We start from the raw sequence: 19,857 nt of genomic DNA on the forward strand, positions 1-19,857 counted from the left end.
CTGATGAATGGATAAACAAAATGTGGTATGTTTACAACGGAATATTATTTGGCCATAAAAAAGGAGTGAAGACCTCATCCATGCTATATGGATGAGCCTTGAAAACATTATGCTAAGTGAAAGAAGCCAGATATAAAAGGCCACACGGGGCGCCTGGGTGGCTCAGTAATTAGGGTCTGCCTTCAGCTCAGGTCGTGATCCCAGGGTCCTGGGATCGAGCCCCGTGTCAGGCACCCTGCTCGGCGGGAAGCCTGCTTCTCCCTCTCCCCCTCCCCCTGCTTGTGTCCCTCTCTCACTGTGTGTCTCTCTGTCAAATAAATAAATAAAATCTTTTAAAATAAAAAAATAAAAGGCCACATATTCTATGATTCCATTTATATGAAATATCGAGAATAGGCAAATCCATAGAGACAATGTAGATTACTGCTTGCCAGGTGCTAAAGGAGGGGAATGGGGAGTGACCACTAATGGGCACAAGGGTTCTTTGTGGGATGATGAAAATATTCTAAAACTTATTATAGTAATAGTTGTACAACTCTGTGAATATACCCCAAGAAACCCACTAAATTGTACAATTCAAATTGGTGAATTGCATATGTGAATTATATCTCAATAATTCAATAATGGGGGCGGAGGCACCTGGGCAGTGTAGTCAGTTAAGTGTCCAACTCTTGGTTTTGGGTCAGGCTGTGATCTTGGGGTCGTGAGATCAAGCCCCACATTGGTCTCTGGAGTCTCTCTCCCTCTGCTTCTCCCCCTCCTTTGCTCGCTCTCAAATAAATTAACTAACTAAAAAAAAAAAAAGACTGTTTTGGGGGGAAAAACCCAAATAAATGAAAGTATTACTCAATGACCCATGATATGGAATGCAGGTTGATGCTCATTATAACAGAATCTAAACATGTATATTTAAATCCTGGTGAAAATCAATCTCATAATTTTGCTAATTATAGCAAAGGATAATTTTACTTATTGAAGACTCACTAAATCTCTAAAATCCAGGTATTTCCAATTTACTTGGATTTGCCCTAGCATCTAATAGTTTTAATTCTTTAAAACAAACTAGTAACGGGGCGTGTGGGTGGCTCATTTGTTGTGCCTTCGGCACAGTTCATGATCCCAGGGTTCTGGGATCGAGCCCCACATCAGGCTCCCTGCTCCACGGGAAGCCTGCTTCTCCCTCTCCCACTCCTCCTGCTTATGTTCCCTCTCTCGCTGTGTCTCTCTCTGTCAAATAAATAAATAAAATCTTAAAAAAAAACAGTACAACCCAGAGTTCCAGGCTGATGCTCCATGGTGTTCTGGCTAATGATAATGAGCTCTGAAAACGTGGGCTCTTTTGGACAGACATGCAGAAATTGAATTCCTATCTGGGTCCCCGAAAGAGCTTGTGTGTCTGTCTGTCTGTCTATGTTGGAGAGCTTGGGAAAATATCCTTCTAAGAATTTAAGGTGTAGTCTGCTGGCCCGTGGGAAGGCTTAGAGGTGAAACATCCCTAAAGCTGCCGCTCTCTCCTTGGTCTTAACCATTCTGTGTACATGTCTTGTCTCCCACCCGGACTGTAGGCTGCTAGAGGGGGCCACCATATCCAGTTCTGTTGTCTCGCTCTCTTAGAATTTAGCCAAGTTCAGGGGCGCCTGGGCGGTACAGTCAGGTAAGCATCCAACTCCTGGTTTCAGCTCAGGTTGTGATCTCAGGGTCATGAAATCAGGCCCTCTGTCAGGCTCCGCGCTCAGCGTGGAGTCCACTTGGGATTCTTTCTCTCTCCCTCTCCCTCTACCCCTCCGCTCATGCTCTCTCTCTCAAATAAATAAATAAATCTTAAAAAAAAAAAAAGAATTTAGTCAAGTTCAATTTAACCAGCAGGTGACGAAAAAAATAAAGCAAATTCATAAAATTTGTAGGTTAGGGGGGTAACAGGTATGTTACAAAAGAATTCTCTTTACAAAAAGATTCACTGAGCAAGTTCTCCTAATATAAAAGATGGGCTTGATTTAGGAAAAGACCTCCCAACCCTCAACTTTTCCAGGAATCTGTGTACAGCCTGTACTACATAAAATGCAGTAGGCTTTTCTTAACAGCCCTTGCTATCGAGTGGAGCAAAGCAAAACAAAGAACTCAAAAGCAGTTGCATTGTGAAGACTCCCCTAGCCCCGTAATGAATCCAGACATATATAAGGATTCTAGTCAGGGAGGACACCTAGAACTTTAAGCCAGAGACAGGAGAGCTGCAATGAGAGCTTTCTCATGCCCAAGGGCCCAGCAGTTGCCTGGATGCCCACAGGGAGAGAGACAGAGCATCTAATCAGAGGGTCAGAGCCCAAGCAAACAGCGGAAGGGGCTGGGCCCTCACCTCGGGAATCAGCCGCCGCCTCTTCACGCTGGGGACAGAGTCAGGCTGGCCATCGCCGCCCGGCTGCTTTCGCTTGCTGGAATCCTGGAGGGCAGTGAAGACGCTGTCCAGAGGGTGCTTCTCGGAAGACCTGGAGCTCACCGAGCAGTCCAGGGCAGCATCTTCGGCCTCTGTCTCCACTTTCACAGTGTTATTTTTTAGAACTGTGGCAGAGAAGAAACAGGGCTCAGCGGGAAAGACCACTGGGCCACTCGGAGGTTAGCAGGGTTCCCTGAGCAACGGGGGGTGTGCGGGCTGCCCTCTGACACTATCACTCAGATAATATAAAGTCGAGTCACAATAAAACTGCCCTTTCCAAACCTAGCGATTTTTATCTTACCATGTTAGTGCTATACAATAAAACCACGTTCCAAGAACTTTTTGCTCAAAACTGTTTTTAAATTCCTTCTTGGGGAGAAAGACAGGAAACAGAGAGAAAGAAACAAATACTATCTTTGAAATGATACTTTTAGAAAAGTAACTCTGGGAAGATACTAAGATACCTCGAGCAGGTGTATGGGCAGAGGGGGCTGGGAACCAGGAGTGGGAGGGGACTTTTCATTGATTTTTCATTATGTAACTTTTTATTTTTGAACCATGTAGTGTATGACCTAATAAAAAATACTAAATTAAAAATATTTTTTAAAAAGAAGCTTTTTTTTTTTTACCTTCTTCTACATCTTCACTGAATTCAGTTGAGTTCATCTTCTATTCCACTAAATGAAAAGACAAAGACAAAGTCTTGATTTATTGCTTGATTTATTTCTTAATTTTCCATACCCATGAGAAATTCCCTTACCCTCCCAACCGTGGCTCTGGGTAATGGAAGGTTAAGCTGATACTGTTCCCTAACATCATGGAAAACTGCATCCTCTCTATTTGTCTGCAGTTGCTAGAAGCAGCCAGGCCTTCTGCATACCCTCTGGGAGCACTTCTCCAAAACTCCACGTGGGCAGAAGGCATCTTAAAGCATCGACTGAGTCACTTTCAGACCGAGGGGGTAATGTTATTTGAGAAAATCAAGGCTTACAAAAGACCCAAGTTCAGAGGATCTCCTGTTAGTCCCTGCTTTCTAAATTCCAGCCACAGAGTGAAAAGGCTGACTGAGGATGTAGGCCGTGGCTCCACCGGACACGAGCGGGTCCTAGGGCTGACTCCAGGTGCTCCAGAAAGCCCCACACTGCCCCTGATGGCAGCCATTAGTCCCATGGCTACCGAGGACTGGAAATGTGGCTAGTCCAAATGAAGATGTGCTCTAAGTGTAAGGACACACTGGATTTCAAAGACGTAGCAGAGCAAAAAAAAAAAGTAAAATATCTAATCTTTATGTTGATTACATGTTGACACGATAATGTCAGGTTCATTGGGCTAAAGAAAACTTTATTAAAATTAATTTCGCCTTTTCTTTTAATGTAGCTACTAGAAAATTTAAAATTACATTAAGTGGCTTACATTCTATTTTTATTGGATGGTGCTGGTCTAGCCCTTCCTTCCAAGGCAACAAGAAGAGGCAATGTGGGGTTTTAAAGTTCTCGAGCTCCAGAGAATCTGGTCCAAACCCTTCTTTTTACTGATGAGGGAATGAGGCGGGGGGCCACAAGAGAGCAAGGGGCACTGTTTGGGCTTCAGGGTCTGGTGCGGAGCTAGCCCCTGACTCCCACTGCCCCAGCCAGAACGGAACAGACACCATGATTAAAAGTAGCATTAAGGGGCGCCTGGGTGGCTCAGTCGTCAAGCGTCTGCCTTCGGCTCAGGTCACGATCCCAGAGTCCTGGGATCGAGCCCCGCATCGGGCTCCATGCTTGGCAGGAAGCCTGCTTCTCCCTCTCCCCCTCCCCCTGCTTGTGTTCCCTCTCTCGCTGTGTCTCTCTCTGTCAAATAAATAAATAAAATCTTTAAAAAAATAAATAAAAATAAAAAATAAAAGTAGCATTAAATCTTTGAGATTCCCCAAATTACATAACAGCATTTGTAAATAGCATAAGGTGTAAAAGAGGTAGTAACACTGGAAAAGAAGACATGACAGCATATACTGTTGATATTGAGTTGTGGTTCCCACAACTGATTAGGCTGCCTACAAATACTGAGTTCCCATTCTGGTTAAGCATCTGAGGAGAGCAAGACCAAGAAGTATCTTTTAAGAAATTTCTAGGAGGAAGAGCAATGCTACCTACAAAGTCCAATACACTATTCACCAAATAGCCACAGAATGGTGTGTAGTTCTCTGTCTTAGATGGATGAATTTCGGGGGAGAGGGGGAGCAAGAAAGAGGGAGTGAGTCTAGGTAATCTATGCACACAATAACAACTTCAAAATTCACTAATAATAGCAACACGTATATAGTGCTTATGATGTGATGTGCTATCCTCAGAACGTCACAGTAACTTTATGACAGGCACAGTTCTTTCCATCTCTGTATTACTAATTTTCAGAGAAATGAATAAGAAAATTTAAGGTTTATTTGAAATTGCAATTACACTGAAAATAATTCCTATTTACCAAACTATCTGCTACCTGAAAAACATAACACACAAGACGGTACTGAGGGAAGATAATAAGTCAAATTCAAGGGCCCAAGAGCTATTTTACCAACAGTGAATTTTAGAAAATACAATTTCCACTGTATCCCAAGGAAACAACCCCACTTTTGACGCCATCCCCCGAGGGGCTGAGGGTAGTGATGGGGGAGCACAGGCAGGTAGGCGAACAGTAGTCTGCAGACAGCAGGGTGGCCACTGCCAGGGAGAAGTTCAAGCCCAGGCAGGGGGCTTCATGAGAAAATGCACTGCAGGCCTCACCTGACTGCCAAGGCCCTGGGAAGCCTGCCCCCCCCCCCCCCCCCCCCCCCCCCCCCGCCCGGGGGACCCCCCCCCCCCCCCCCCCCCAGACACAGACACCACTCCCTGAGATCAAGAGCAGAGGTGAGAAGCAGCAAACAGGCGGGTAGGACGGAGTGAGGCTCGTCAGAGACGGTACAGCGTACAAAACGAATGACTCTGGGGAGAAGTGGTGGGAGAAGAAGGAGAAGGTGGATGGCTTATCGGGGAAAGAAAGGGTCAAGGTGAAAGAAAAACCACAAATGCTTGGCTAAGTAGAGAGCATTAAAAAGACAAGCAAATCCTGGAAGAAAACAGGTGTGGGTGAAAAAACACAGCAGACAGAACCACAATGCTGAGCAAGGCCAGCACGGTGATCTAATCGTTTATCTGCCCAACTGTATTTTCCCAGGGAGCAGCATGGAGCTGAGGAGGCGGCGCACAGGCGGGCTGGGACTGGGGCTGACCGGTGGGGCCCACGGCCCAGCGCTGGGCGTATACTCGCCGGGACCGGGGCTCGAGAGGCAGGAAGGGTATTTTCCAACCCACACCATGTGACACCAGAGCAGGCAACGCAAGCGCCTGAATTCTGATCATCCTGTGTCAGAAAATGGTGTAGGAAGAGCACACACCTGAGCCTCCTGTGGGTGGGCAGAAAGCCAGAAAGGGAGCTGGGAAGGCTCCCAGGGGCCCGCTTCCTGGGCATTCAAGACACCCACAGGGCATATGCTTTGGAACCAGCGTCACCTTAGACCAGTGACAGATGCTAGATTAGCACAGAAGTGACCCAGACCACAGCACAGAAGGCCCCTTCCCTCCCAGCCAGCAAAGCAGCCCTGCTTCTTGGGAAGCTGGGGAATTTCCCATTGGCAAAGCCTGAAGAACACACAACGCATCTGATTGTGCGGTGGGGACGGGAGGGAGGGTCCTCAGTAACACCAGCAGCCCACAAACCGCGAGCCTCTTCATGAACGCTTCCACCTCGCCCCGAGCTATTTTAATCCCAATCTTACCAATAAAGAAACTAAGGCGTGCACCTTAGACAATTCTTATTTGTCGACAATGCCCCAATGAAGACAGAAAAAATTATTTTTCTGTCATTTTATTCTGGAAACACAATATGTGAATATGGAAAGTGGGGGGGCTGGGAAGGGAACACAGGGCAGGTAACCTGCGCAGGGTCACCAAGCTGCTAAGTGGCAGAACTAGGATTCAAAACAAGTCTATGTGTATCTCCAGTCAGCCACCCGGAGCGGAAGTCGCAGAATCCTCATGAACACAGGGGCCAGTTTCCAACCTTGGGTCCCTCTGTCCAAGAGCAGCTGGAGCATCCAATCTCCCTCCGTTTGCATGTAGCTACCTGGAAAATCAGTCTATTCCATGCTTCCAGACTCCACTCCGCCGTACAGAAGAGATTCTACAGGAGGGACGTGTGGGTCACTTCCCAGCATCCCCCGCACTGACATGGTGCCCGCACAGCGGTAGAAAGGAGAGGGGCATCACGTTGCTACCTCCACTTCCTGGCCATCTGCCCAGAGGACGGTCACAAGGCTGCTCATCCTGGGTGGACACGGAGCGCCCGGATGCCGAGCATGCCGCAGAAATTCCGTTTCTCACCTAACTACAGGTTATGCAGGAGTTACCAACCACCGCAGCTCCCGCCCCCCGGGCTTGCTAGGATTACAAGCTCCTCTGCCTGCTGGACGTTCCCATTTTAACATTCTCTCCTTTTCAAAATCCTCTTCTTTCTCTCACCGTGTCTCGCAAATTGTGAGACAGTCTAAACTATGCATCCACATGTCCCTGAGAATTAGCTCTCTCCCCAGGGGGTGGCTGTTCCATGTCCCCCAGAAACCCCTGGCCAAGCCCAAAGGAACGTTTAACAAATGAAGGGGACAAGTGTCAACGAGACCCACGTAGCCTGCTGCTGCCTCTAGCGAAAATACCACAAGTTCTAAGACATCCATGACCGCTTGGAGGGGAACTCTCAAACTGGACCAATTTCCAGGGGTTAATTTAATAACTGAAAATGCTCAGTTATTATTATTATTTTTTTTTTTAGCCGAACAGCCTAGGAAGCCTCAGGCTAAGTGACTGTCATTGGTACAGAAAGGTTTAAATGTTGCAGAGCTCCTAAGAGTATACATAAATTTTATTAAAATGCCTAATAGTCTCTATCCTTCTGCACGGAGTAAGATGGACAATGTTCAATTTTCTGTGCAGGGCACATAGGTGGGGGGAGATTAGAATGTCATCAGAAAAGCCTTCCGTTTACAAAAAAGCACAAAAGGGAGGGTAATCCCAAACGTTCAGAAATAACAAGATGCTTCAGCCACTCAAATATCAAATTACAAAGGCTAAGTTGCTTAATTGGCTACATAAATGCAGTAACTGGCAGGGCTACGTCCGCGCCTCCTGCCGAGATATGCTGAATCTGATGCCTGAGTATCCGCAAGCTCCCGCCTCTGGCGGGAAGAAGGTCTGTGAGGAGGGACGACGGGGAGGCAGACAAGTGAGAACCATTCCCGGGGGCTGAGAATCAGTTCTCAGAGATGCCACAAAGAAATGGAAACGTTGAAAAGATTTACAAATTATAGGTCAGTGTCTATTTTTGGAGTTCATTTCAAGAAGGGAAGATGCTTAGAGTCTTTTTTTTTTTTTTTCCTTTTTTGACTAGATAATGCACGCACAAGAAACAAAATTCAAAAAGTATAAAAGAATATTTGGTTCAAAAGTCCACTGTTGGCCGTCAGGGTGGCTCAGTCGTTAGGCGTCTGCCTCCGGCTCAGGTCAGGATCCCAGGGTCCTGGGATAGCCCGGCATCGGGCTCCCTGCTCAGCGGGAAGCCTGCTTCTCCCTCTCCCGCTCCCGCTCCCGCTCCCGCTCCCGCTCCCCCTGCTTGTGTCCCCTCTCTTGCTCTCTCTCTGTCAAATAAATAAATTCTTTAAAAAAAAGTCCACTGTCCCCCAGTCCCCAGTCCCTCTCTGAGAGGCAACAAAGTCCGTTTCCTGGGGCATGCTTCCACAGATGTTCGGGGTCAGCGGCTCGCAGAGTGTGACCCAGAGTGTGACCCGGTCGCCAGAGCCGGCTCGGGCCGGCGCGCACAGACTGGGCCTCTCCCCGGCCCCACTTCAGAGGAGTCCAGTTGGCAGCTCGCAACAGGCCACAGCGGGAGTATTTACACCACGGAAATGGACACTTCTAAAAACAGCTTTTTTTTTTTCCTTTTCTTTTTGGGGAGCCAATTTATGAGTATGTCCAAGACCTTTCAAGGGTTCCATGAGATGAAAACTATTTTTATAACACTGAGATATTATTGGCCCTTTTTTGTTTGTTTAAAGATTTTATTTATTTATTTGACAGAGAGAGAGGGAGAGCACAAGTAGGCAGAGAGGCAAGCAGAGGGTGAGGGAGAAGCATTGCCCCTTTTCTCTCACAGATACGTGTAGGAGAGCTTTCCAGAGGCTACATGAAGTGTTATTTTGCAAAAGATTGACTACAGAGGCAGATAGGAAAATCGGCCACCTTCTATTAAGTCAGATATTAAAGAGAGATGCAAGAATGTAAACAACATAGGGGCACCTGGCTGGCTCAGTTGGCAGAGCCTGCGACTCCTGATCTCAGGGTCATGAGTTCGAGTCCCACACTGGGTGTAGAGATTATTTAAAAATAAAATCTTAAAAAAAAAAAAAAAAGAATGTGAACAATATCAATCTTTTCACTACGATTTTTTTGGGGTGGGAGAATAGTTACCTTTCATTAAAATATTAGTGACATTACCTTGTAATCGATTTATTATGGTTGTTTTTAAATAAATTAAAAAATATTTAAACACTTTTCCATTTTAATTTCTCTTTAAAAATTTTTTTTAAAGATTTTCATTTATTCATTTATTTAGAGAGAGAGAGCATGCAAGCAAGGGGGAGACACAGGGGAAGAGAGAATACCAAGCAGCCTCCACGCTAAGCATGGAGCCCGACGTGGGGCTCAATCCCACAACCCTGAGATCATGACCTGAGCTGAAACCATGACCCAGATGCTCAACCAACTGAGCCACCCAGGCGCCCCTCCGTTTTAATTTCTAACACAGTAAAGATTGACAGATATAACCATATAAACAAAGGCTCTTTGGGGTCTTTGTTAATTTTTAAGCATATAAAGAGATGCTGATACTGGAAGGTTTAAGATCCTGTTCCTTGTTTATTCACTTAATAGATCATGGAAACTTCTCTCTCACTTCTTTTTTTAGTTCGCGTTCCCCCCCAGAAGCAGACTGGGAGACAAGGCTCCCGAGTGAGTAGTTTCTCTGGGAGGAGACAGTCAGGGTCATGGTAACGCGCTTCTGTCGGGGAAGGAGTCCCCTGTCTAGAGGTGGTGCTGAGGGCGCCAGTGGAGGAGTCCAACAGGCCGACCCAGCCCTGGGGGTAAGGTCGCGGAGGGCAGAAACGCTGCCGTGCCGTTCCCTCTGACTCCTCACCTCACTGCCCCATGCTCTGCACCCTCGGTGGAGAATCAACAGAAACAACAGCTTACACTATGTAGAAGGAGGTTCACAGTGAACTGACTTCCCTAACAATCCTATGAGGCAGAGATTCTTGTTAGTCTCCTACATTAGGAAACTGAGGCACAGTTTTAGAGACAAAAGGGACCTCAGAGATGATCTCATTTTATAGGTATGGGATCCAAGGGTCGGAAAAGCTGGGAACATGCTGAAGCCTCCCTGCCCAGTGCTTTGGTGACTACATCCCCGACTGTGCATGGGGAGCTGCTGGTGCCAGTGGGGGACCGTCCTCTGTGCAGGGGTGACCGACGGCACAGCTGATTTACAAGGATTGATCACAACCGATACGAGCAGAGATGGAGGGCCTGGAGAATGAAGATGGAACTCTGGGAACCTCGGTCAGAGGGGAGGACGGGTAAACAGCATAAGATAAAAGTAACAGGAAGGAAAGAGCACTCAGAACCCCAAGGTTAGGAGATATTACATTAGGGTTTCTATAACAACCGTAACTCAAATCTAGTAAACACGGGCGGCCTGCATAGCTGTGCAGAAGACCACCAATGCTTACAATTTTGTGACCTAGACACAAATAATTTTAAGCTCTAGCATATACTTATCAGACTTTTTTCTTTGAGGGGAAGAAATAACACTAAAGCAAATTCTAGGGGGAAAAAAATCTACTTCGAAAATAACTTTGTCAATGTTCAGATGGGCAAATCTTGATCCTCCTCATCACTTTCAGCTTATAAGGACCTATAACCAAATCTTTCTGTCACTTACGGAGCCTCACACACTTGAAAGTTATGATATGCAGTCATCACACTGGGCAGAGGGCAGAGGTTCTCAGGCTAAGCACAGGCAGGAACTGAGTATCAGACCGAGGGTGGAAATCCTGGCGCAGAAGCCCTCCATAGCCGTTAGCTGTTATTATTTATTGATCAATTCCACAAAAAGCTGCAGAGAAAGTAGGAGACAGAACAAACTGAATGTGACCTGGATTGAGATCCCCCTTGATCACTATCGTTATTTCCATTATACAAAGTTAGGAAGTCGACTTTGACACATTTTCTCAACACATGAATTCGAAAACCTCTATTGACAGGAAGAGCCGAGCATTAAATTATGTGTAAAGATTCAAAATCAATTGTTCATTACAGGGCCACCCAGTCAATAATAACCTACTTCAAAGTTCGCTGGGGATATGTCAACTGCATAATTAAAAAATGCCATAATGCAGCTAGAAGGAAATATGCCAAAACGTTAATTACCTCCAATCAGGAGATTATGGATTTTTTTTTCTTAATATTTCCTTCTACTTTCCAAATACTCTACAGTGGGCATGCAATTCTTTGAAAATGAAAAAGAAATTTTTAAAAATGAAAAATAAGGAGTATTACAATATGAATATAGAATAGAGCAGGCCATATTCTCACTCAGGCCCACAAACAGCAACATGCTAATTACGTAAAATCAAATCTTTCAACTTTTAAATATTTAAAATATCGATAATCTAAGAAACAATATAACAACTGACAAACTAGGAAAGGCCTTTCATTTCCTAACTATCTCTGAATTATTGCCTCTGAAGATGGAAAATGCTCCTCAGTGTGGGGAGAAAGAGAGATCAGGAAAAAGTCTCAGCTCATAAACCTGGGTGTGAAGAAGAAGGTGAAGAGATTGGTTCTGAACCATAAGGAAATGTCATTTCCTGGTGGGTACATTATAGGCTCTATCAGTGCATTTGCCTGGATTTTCAAAATAAGGTAAATTTCACGGGAGGGAAAAACAAAACAAAACCAAAAAACGAGAGCAAGTCTTCTGGATCAGGGTGGGAAGGCCAGGTCACCGGAAGGCTCGCGGCTGGCCGGAAGCTTAGCAACTCACCAGGGCAGAGGCCTCACTTTCTGGGTCTCTGTACCCTGCATGACCACTGTTAAATGTGGTCCTTTCTTCAGGGTTCTCTTACGGTGTCTAGGAGACATTCTGACCCGCCTCTGGGGCCCTCCTTCCCTGACTCCTCAAAACTGGCCCAAACTGGGCAAGCAGAGGCCTGCTCTGAGGGACCTGGCTCCTGGGTTAAGCAGCAGGAGGTAGTGGGGACAGGGAAGGTCAGCAGGTCTGCCGAGCTGAGGAGTGCCTGAACCACAGAAAAAGGAAGGTGTGGTGAGGTGACTGGTTTGAGTGGGTAATAAGGAGTCACATAGAACCTGACGTGGAGAATTCTCCTTGTTGAGAGCTGAAGACAAGACCACAGTAAGGACAGCAGGGGTCACCTAGGTGTGGTGACTCCTTGCCAAAGCCCACCGCCTTCGCAGGGTCATGGGTCACTTCCCTAAGTGTCCCGCAGGTGTCCAAGGGACAACGTTCTCCAGTGCTGCTCAGAGAGGGCTAGGAGTGGCCAGGGGTCCTCTCCATCATGTTCTTTCCAGAGAACCTCCACTCATGAGAGAGCAGCCAGACCAGGCCTCTTGGTGAGGGCAGTGTGAGGCTAATCCAAGGTGCCAGGGGCTTGTGGCTGGCCAGGACTCACACAGGCCCTGCAGCAGGCCCAGAAATGGGAAGTACTTGGGCTTCCTGAAACCTCGAGGTTCAAATCCCAGCCGGCTGACTCAGGATTCTGGCCCACTAAATCGGAAACGTCCACTGAACTTAGCACTGGCCACTGGGCTGAGGTGCGGTCCAGGAAGACAGGGCCCAGCAGCCCTGACCTCAGGCCACTGGGGGGGGTGGGGGGGGCAGATCCTCCCCACCTCCCAAGTCACGTTTGCAGATGCAAAGTGAGGCAAACTCTGAGCACAGGAAGAGCTGCTGGAGAACGGGAGCCCCAGAAAAGCACTGTGTTTGAAACCTGAGACCAGGGAGCTGGTGGCTGTGTGAGCTGCCACATGCAAAGGGTAAAGCAGGGAAAATACACTTGGACCGTTTTCAAGGTGTCATTAATAAGACATACTCAGGATTTCAAAACTTAAAGACCTAACAAAAACTCACCTCAGCCTTTTCACAACGGTCATGACTGATCTGACTTTGTGATATCGCTCTGTCATATCGATTTTAAACATTAAGCACAGAAAAGGAGGATACCAGCTCACATTCCGGAGGGCCGGCTAGCCGTCTGTTCTACATGTTAACCCACGCGATCCTCGCAAGAGCCCTCTTATTTGGCAGGCAGAGAACCAGGGGGGGCAGCAGTCTGTGCCTCCCTTGGGGTGGGGGGGTATTACAGAGAGCAAAAAGAACGAAAGGGACCCAGGTGGACTCCGGGGCCTCATTCCAGCCTTCCAAGAGCCCGACGAATGGGGCATGACCTCCCCACGCTCTGCTTTCTTCCTTCCCACTGAGCGCCCATTTGTAGGCTGGGCTCTGAGGCAGAGCAAGTCACCTGGCGATAGGGCCCCTGGACCACCAGAGTAGGGACGAGTGCAGCTGATCTCTGATCTCCAAGAAAAGGGAACTCCCTTGAGGATCAGAAAGAATCAGGTTAAAACTCTGGCCCTGCCTACTGTTCGGCTTATTAACACAAGGCAAGTGGCTTCCCTACCTTTGGTTCCTCTGTAAAATGGAGCTGAACATAATAGCCTACCTCAAGAATTTCTGCGAACATTACAAAGGAGAAAGTGACTGCACAAAGCACTTAGTAAATGTTATCCAGGCGCACGTGGGTGGCTCGGTTGGTTAAGCGTCTGCCTTCGGCTCCGGTCGTGATCCCAAAGTCCTGGGATCAAGCCCCGCAACGGGCTCCTTGCTTGGCTGGGAGTCTGCTTCTCCCTCTCCCCCTCCCCCTGCTCATGCACACTCTCTGTCAAATAGATAAGTGGGATCTTCGAAAAAAAAAAAAAAAAGTAAATGTTACCTATTATAAAGTTGTTTTTTTTTTTTTTTAAAGATTTTCAAAGTCATTTTAATAGTGGATATTTCTTTTTTTTTTTTTAAGATTTTATTTATTTATTTGAGACAGAGAGAATGAGAGAGAGAGAGAGCACATGAGAGGGGGGAGGGTCAGAGGCAGAAGCAGACTCCCCGCTGAGCAGGGAGCCCGATGCGGGACTTGATCCCGGGACTCCAGGATCATGACCTGAGCCGAAGGCAGTCGCTCAACCAACTGAGCCACCCAGGCGCCCCTAGTGGATATTTCTTAAAACGGCAAAATTAAATAATATGGCTTAAAGCTTTTAAAAGTTTAATAACTTTTCTTTTAAATGAAAACGAAACAAACTGGAAGGGGGTGAAATCCAATAAAATGCTCTCCCTAAGGACAGAAAGAATGTTCCCATGCCATCTGCTCTTGCGGGGCTCGGGGCTCTGCGTTTACAAGACCGGCTGGGAGTCCTGGGGCTCTCGGAACCCGGCCCTCTTGGCAGTGGCATCCTGCCCCTGGGACTTGCAGGACATGTTTGCAATTTGTTTTTATTTTTAGACACATCTGCAAACGCAGTTTGAAAAATAGCAGTCCTCACAAAAACCAGGGCAATTTTCCCCCGAGTTTTCTAAAGCTGTAATTGCTGCTGCCTTCCTTACTCAAGTACAACCACATCTTCCAGCGGGCCTAGAAGTCCGACCTCCACCCTGCCTGCCTGCGAGCTGGTGTCTTACCCTTCAGACACTGTCTTGTCCGAATGTGACTGCGATGTCCTCCTCGGCTAAGCCATTACTCTCAAAGCCTTCATGAGGCCAAGAGGGGCTACCTTCCAAAGACATCAATAGTGAGAGGCACCAGACTTGTAACTTTAACCTTGGCACCCAGAAGCTGGGGCTCAAGCAGGACAAGAGGGCCAGCACACCCCAGCACTCAGCCATGTGACTGACTGTACGGTGGTGACTAATTTTCCTAGGAGGTACAAGCTGAGTTTCCTCTGTACTTCCCACTTCTTTGGAGTGCGTTGTCTTGTGACCACATGAGCTAATTAGACTTGGGGCATAGTCTGGTGTACATACCCCCCATCCCCAAGCCTCCATCCTTCCATTCACTAGCTCCATGCTCAAACCAATAGCCCCCAGCACACAAGAAAGACCAGGGGCTCCTGGAGGGCTCAGTCGGTTAAGTGTCTGTACTTCGACTCAGGTCATGATCCCAGGGTCCTGGGATCGAGTCCCGCATGGGGCTCCCTGCTCAGCGGGGAGTCTGCTTCTCCTTCTCCCACTCCCCCTGTTTGTGTTCCCTCTCTCACTGTGTCTCTCTCTGTCAAATAAATAAAATCTTTTAAAAAATAAATAAATAAACCAGTCGTTCGTAAAAGGTCTGATCATTCAGTGACTAACATGCCACGCATTAACTACCACTCCCAGTGAAATAGCATGTCTCCCGTTTGACACACGGAAGTCCTGACACCAGCATGGAGCACTCTTAGCACAGCACGTGGGGGTCAGGTGTGGCAGCTAGTTCCAGAAACCACCAGAGCTGGAAGCTGAAATAATGTTGCAAGAAGTACTGGAGCATCAGAAGGGGGACAAGAACAACTGTCCAATCTGGAGGGGGAAAGAAACAGCAAGAGCAAAGCGATGCTCACAAAGCACATAAAATACCCCATTTGGGGGGCATGTGTGTTGTGACTTTAAATTTTATTTAAAAAAAATTAACTGATTTACTCTCTGGGGGGAGGGGTGCACAGTTCCATGAAAGATAACACATGTATACATCCCTGTAACCACCATCAAGGGGGAGGATGCAGAAAAGTTCCATCTACCAGAAGATTAATTCTACAAATAATTCCCCCAAACATACTTTAGCCAATGAGGGGCACAATGAGTAATAACGGTAGCAACCGTAATTCACCACCTGTCATCACGACTAGGTGCCAGGAAAAAAATGCTACACCCCAACCTCCCATACACTAACACCAAGTTATTTTTGCTGGTTGGCTAGCAACCTTCATGTGTTTCTACATTATACAATTTTTAGGTATTTAAAAGACACATCCCCAGATTTTTCATCATGGTGTCAATTCAATTCATAAAAGCTTCTTGTTTCCTTCCTCACTGCTTCAGGGGCTTTTTAGTCAGCTCTAAAAAGTGGCAGGTGGGACGTTCTGCAGGAGATTAAATTTTCACCTAAGCAAATCTGTCAGGGTTGATTCTAATTTTTCTCTTCCTAATTATTATACATTCTGCAATTCCTCTGCTCATGTAAAGGATGTTTAGGAACCTAGAAGTGACCAAAAGGGATAGTAGTAATAAATGTGGCAATGTGGTACTCTTTAAGAGGTTCCTGGGATGATTACCTTGTCTACTAGGTCCTCTCTTCGCTGGAACTACTGCTATGTGTGTGGTGGTGGAAGGGAAGGACACAAAACTTTTCTTGTTAAATTGCTTCATCAAAGGGATGGGTGTCTCCAGTAAAACCCATATTCAGTGGTGGAGCTTTTATGTGAGAGATATTAAAAGCTCTGGTTTTATCCGTGAATTTAATTTCAAGGGCCACACATACACCGTTGAGCCCACTAGTGGGAACAGGCTGCACTAACCCCACCTTTCTTCTGAAATCCAAGAGGCCCTCCATTCATTTAGCCAATATTTACTGAGCACCTACTAAGTTATCAGACACTAGGTTAGCGGCTGGAGATCTAAAACTGCGAAGATACAAGAAATGCACAAATGTCCGTAGCGAGGGTGAGAGAAGCTGACAGGGTCCTGTGCAGCTATTGATAGGAAACCATGAACTAGGGACGGATGATGAAACAGAACAAAAGCCGACGGGCTGGCAGTGCGGATTAACAAAAGAATCTTCTCCATCCCTCTCTCATACACCCAGCAAGCCCGGGAGCTCACTTCTTGCCTCAGTTTCCTGCAGCCACAGCTTTCTGGCACGGTAAACATTCAAAAGTCACTTTAATAAGTTGAACATTACCAACTCTGAGGTGCTTATTAGCCCCATCCCGTGCACCCTAGTCGGGTTAGCCTTTGCGTGTGCAACTCTCCCAGGCGGGCCACCTGAGCAATCAAACTCTCTCACCCCTGTAAAAACACCTTGTAAAAAACTCTGCCGCGGCACACAAGGCCCTCACAAGCGTTGCAGCACGCTCACCGATAAGGCGAGGGCAAAGTCTGCGTGGGAATTCACGTTTACAATAAAGAGGGGAAGGGGGCGGGCGGTCACGAGGCGCGGCGAGCGCCCTGGGCTCCGGCTGCGCGGCTGGCCGGGAAGGCCTCGCGCCAGGCCGGGTGCACACCCAGGGCGCCGGGCCCGCCTCCAGCTCCCGGGCAGCGGGAACCGCGAGGCGCGCCGTGGACCGCCGGGGAGGGAGCGCTGCGCCCCCTGGCGGCGGGGCCCGTCCCTGTCCGCTCCCGGTGGCCGCCGCCGCCGCCGCCGCCGGCCTGCCTAGCTCCATTTGCAGCCTCCGGAGGCAGCGTCCCTCCGAACGGGGGCTCCTCCGGCCTCCAGCTCCCCACTCGGCATCCCCCTCCAGTCCCCGCCCCCTGCTCCTGCTCTGACACCCCCTTCTACACGCCGAGCCGTGCCCCGCCGCAGCCCGGCCGAGCGCGAGCGCCGAGCCCACCGCGGGCTCCGCCGAGCCTTCCGGCGGCCCCGGCCGCTCCATCGCAGCGCCAGGCGGGGGTGCGGGGCCCGCGCACGGCGCGAGTGGGGCGGGCGACGGCGGCGACGCGGACCGTTCCACTCCGCGTCCCCCCCTCCGCCCCGCGCGGCGCGCGTGCTCCCCGGAACGCCATGGAGCCGCCGCGTTCCGAGCCGGCACAAAGGGGCGCGCGGCACAATGGGCGCGGCGAGCCCGTGGGCTCTAGGCGCCCGCTCCGGCCGCTCGGCCCTGCGCGGGGGTGGGCGCTCCTCCCGGCGGGCGCGCTCAGGGCAGCCCCCCTTCGCGTCCCCTCCCCTGCTCCCGCCCCCACCCCGGCATGGATGTTGCAGCCACTCGCCCGTCCGTCTGCCCCGGAGCCGCCACCGCGCGGCCGGCTTGATCCGCCCCGCACTTACCTGGGACGCGAGTTCTGTACTTTGCAGAGCGGGCCCGCGCCGAGTTTGGGCGCCACGTGGGGGGGGTGGGGGGGAGCGCGGGGCCGGGGAGTGGGGGCCGCGCGCGGAGGGCCTGGCCGGGGCGGCCCGGGGAGTTGCTGGGGGCGGCGGGAGGGCGCCGTGTATTTTCCCCTCTCTTTGTGTGTGTCCGTGCGCTGCGCTCTCGCGTGACGTGACGGGACTCCGTGTGTCATTTCCGCACAAGGACACAGGAGCCCCCGCTGCAGTGGAACCACAACCCCTCCGCCCCCACCCCTGGCCCGCCCCTCCCCCTCAGCGGGGCACACGCGGGACCGGCGGCGGCGCTCGGGCGTGAACGGCCGCGGCGGGGAGCTGGGGCGCGCACTCCGGGGACCCGGGCGGCCCTGCGCTTTCGTCCAGCGCCGCGCCGCTCCACGTGGGCCCGCGCGGGGGGCGGGGGGCGGCGGCCGCGAAGCCCACGGCGCGCCCGGGCAGCGCTGCCTAACAAAGTGCCCTGCACACCGTGTGTTCTCCCCCCACGAGTCATTGCTCTAAAACGTGGTTGCTCAGACCCGAGGAGTTTGACCTGAAAAGCCTCTTTTTCTACTTTTTTTTTTTTCCTCCGCGGGACGGCGACTGTTGCGGGTCGTCTCCTCCCCTCGCGCCCGCGTCTCTCCCCAGTTTTTGGCATCCCGGTCGTGGCCCTGGCCCCCCGGGCGGGTGTTCCCGCGCCGCGATCCGCACAAAGACCTCGGGGCGCGGGGACCCGCGTGGGCCCCCGGGGCCCCGCGAAGCCGGCATGGAGTCTGGCGGGGCGCGGGGGAGCGACCCCGGCGCTGGGAAACACTGGAAACGCTGGCTCTGGCCACTCCCCCGGCAGGGTGGCCGCCCTCTGTTGTAAGCCTGGGCTGAAAATCAGCCTTCTACTTGTAACGCGAAGTTTTGAGGTTTGAGGCTACAGAGCAAGAGATTCAGAAGTGCGCGCGCTCGCAGACCCACATGCCACAGACAAACCCACGGGGTATCTGCGCCGAGCGCTGAAAATAGAAAAACACGAGTCACCAATTCAATAAAGGCTGATTCTTTCTACTCCTAACTCCCGGACTGTAGATTGCAAGTTGATAAATACGAAACCTACCCCTCGGGTATTTTCTTAAGTCTCAGTGACTTGAAGGGGTGTGGCGTGTGAAGGTCAGGGAAGCCCAATCCAACAGTTAAACCACTTTTGTATTTTAGGCAAACAATGAGAATGTAGATTTTTTTATAAAGCCTTTAATTTGCCGGTCGGAGTAAATATAAAAAGAAAAATGCAAATGATCCCATCTGCTGCTCACAGCTGACTGGCTGCAAGAGAGAGCCATGTGGCCCAGCCCTGCGCGGTCAGTGAATAGGTAGAATAGATTTTAAAAGAAGGCATATGCTGGCTCCTTGCTGCCCAGTTGCGGGGAGGGTTTGAATTAACGTAAGAGTTTTGGATTACCGTGTCCTCCTCCGGGCCACTCCAGTTGGGAATTTAGTAATTATGCAAGTTCTTTCCCTTCGGGTTTGAAATCAAAAGGCGCACGGTTATCTAAGACCTTTGAGGAACTACGTGGAACATTCTGGAGGCTGCATTTGGATAGCCCATTTTGAGAAGTCAGTACTAATTGCTATGCAAAATTAGCAAGCCTCCGGGAGAACCGAGCTCTGCATCCAGGGGGTGCTTTTATAAAAGAATCTATACGTGCTCAGTGTCATTCAAAACAGGATGATGAAAAGAATGGGGCCGAGATAGCAGCCCTTCAAATTCAAAAGACTTGAGACGCCCTATCTACATTTAAAATAGGGCGGAGGGAGGAAGGGAGGAGGACCGCTTGGGGGAGAATGGTTAATTTATACATTCTCAGAAGACAGAATGGAGGCACTTCGATTTCTGCCGGCAACTTGACTTTTACACTTGCACATTAAATAACACGTATGATCCAGTACATCGCTTGACTCACTTAACAGATACAGCAGTTTTAGTCTCACCTTCAATTTAATTTGACAGTTATAATTAGAATTTAAAGAGTATAAGTTGCATTAGTTCAGTTTTCTAGGATTTCCCGGTAGAAGAGTTAGGAAGAGTTAAGAGTAGCATTTAAGCTCACTTTGCATTTTTAAACCACTTTGCAGAAGTGGTTTAAAAATGTAAAATGACCTTGTTACATTTTTACAAAGGGGATTAGATGAGATATGTGTTGTG

The 19,857-nt window shown here is 49.2% G+C and overlaps 1 protein-coding gene across 2 annotated transcripts in view; it reads right to left on the bottom strand.

Annotated features, from left to right (window-relative positions):
• Positions 1–19,857, bottom strand: part of BEND3 (BEN domain containing 3) — a 109,498-nt gene that overhangs the window by 13,771 nt on the left and 75,870 nt on the right. Inside the window, exons 1-3 of one of the 2 annotated variants that reach the window (XM_034991727.1) lie at positions 17,634–17,754; positions 3,061–3,108; positions 2,354–2,556 (exon numbers count right to left, since the gene is read on the bottom strand). In XM_034991727.1, coding sequence (XP_034847618.1) covers positions 2,354–2,556; positions 3,061–3,097 — 240 coding nt within the window. In that variant the 5' untranslated portion in view covers positions 3,098–3,108; positions 17,634–17,754. Of the gene's footprint in view, positions 1–2,353; positions 2,557–3,060; positions 3,109–17,633; positions 17,755–19,857 lie in introns of those variants that run through there. The other variant, XM_034991726.1, reaches the window with a different exon arrangement.

The sequence above is a fragment of the Mirounga leonina genome, unplaced genomic scaffold (assembly GCF_011800145.1).
Source record: "Mirounga leonina isolate KUSES-001 unplaced genomic scaffold, KU_Mleo_1.0 Mir_53, whole genome shotgun sequence".
NCBI lineage: Eukaryota > Metazoa > Chordata > Mammalia > Carnivora > Phocidae > Mirounga > Mirounga leonina.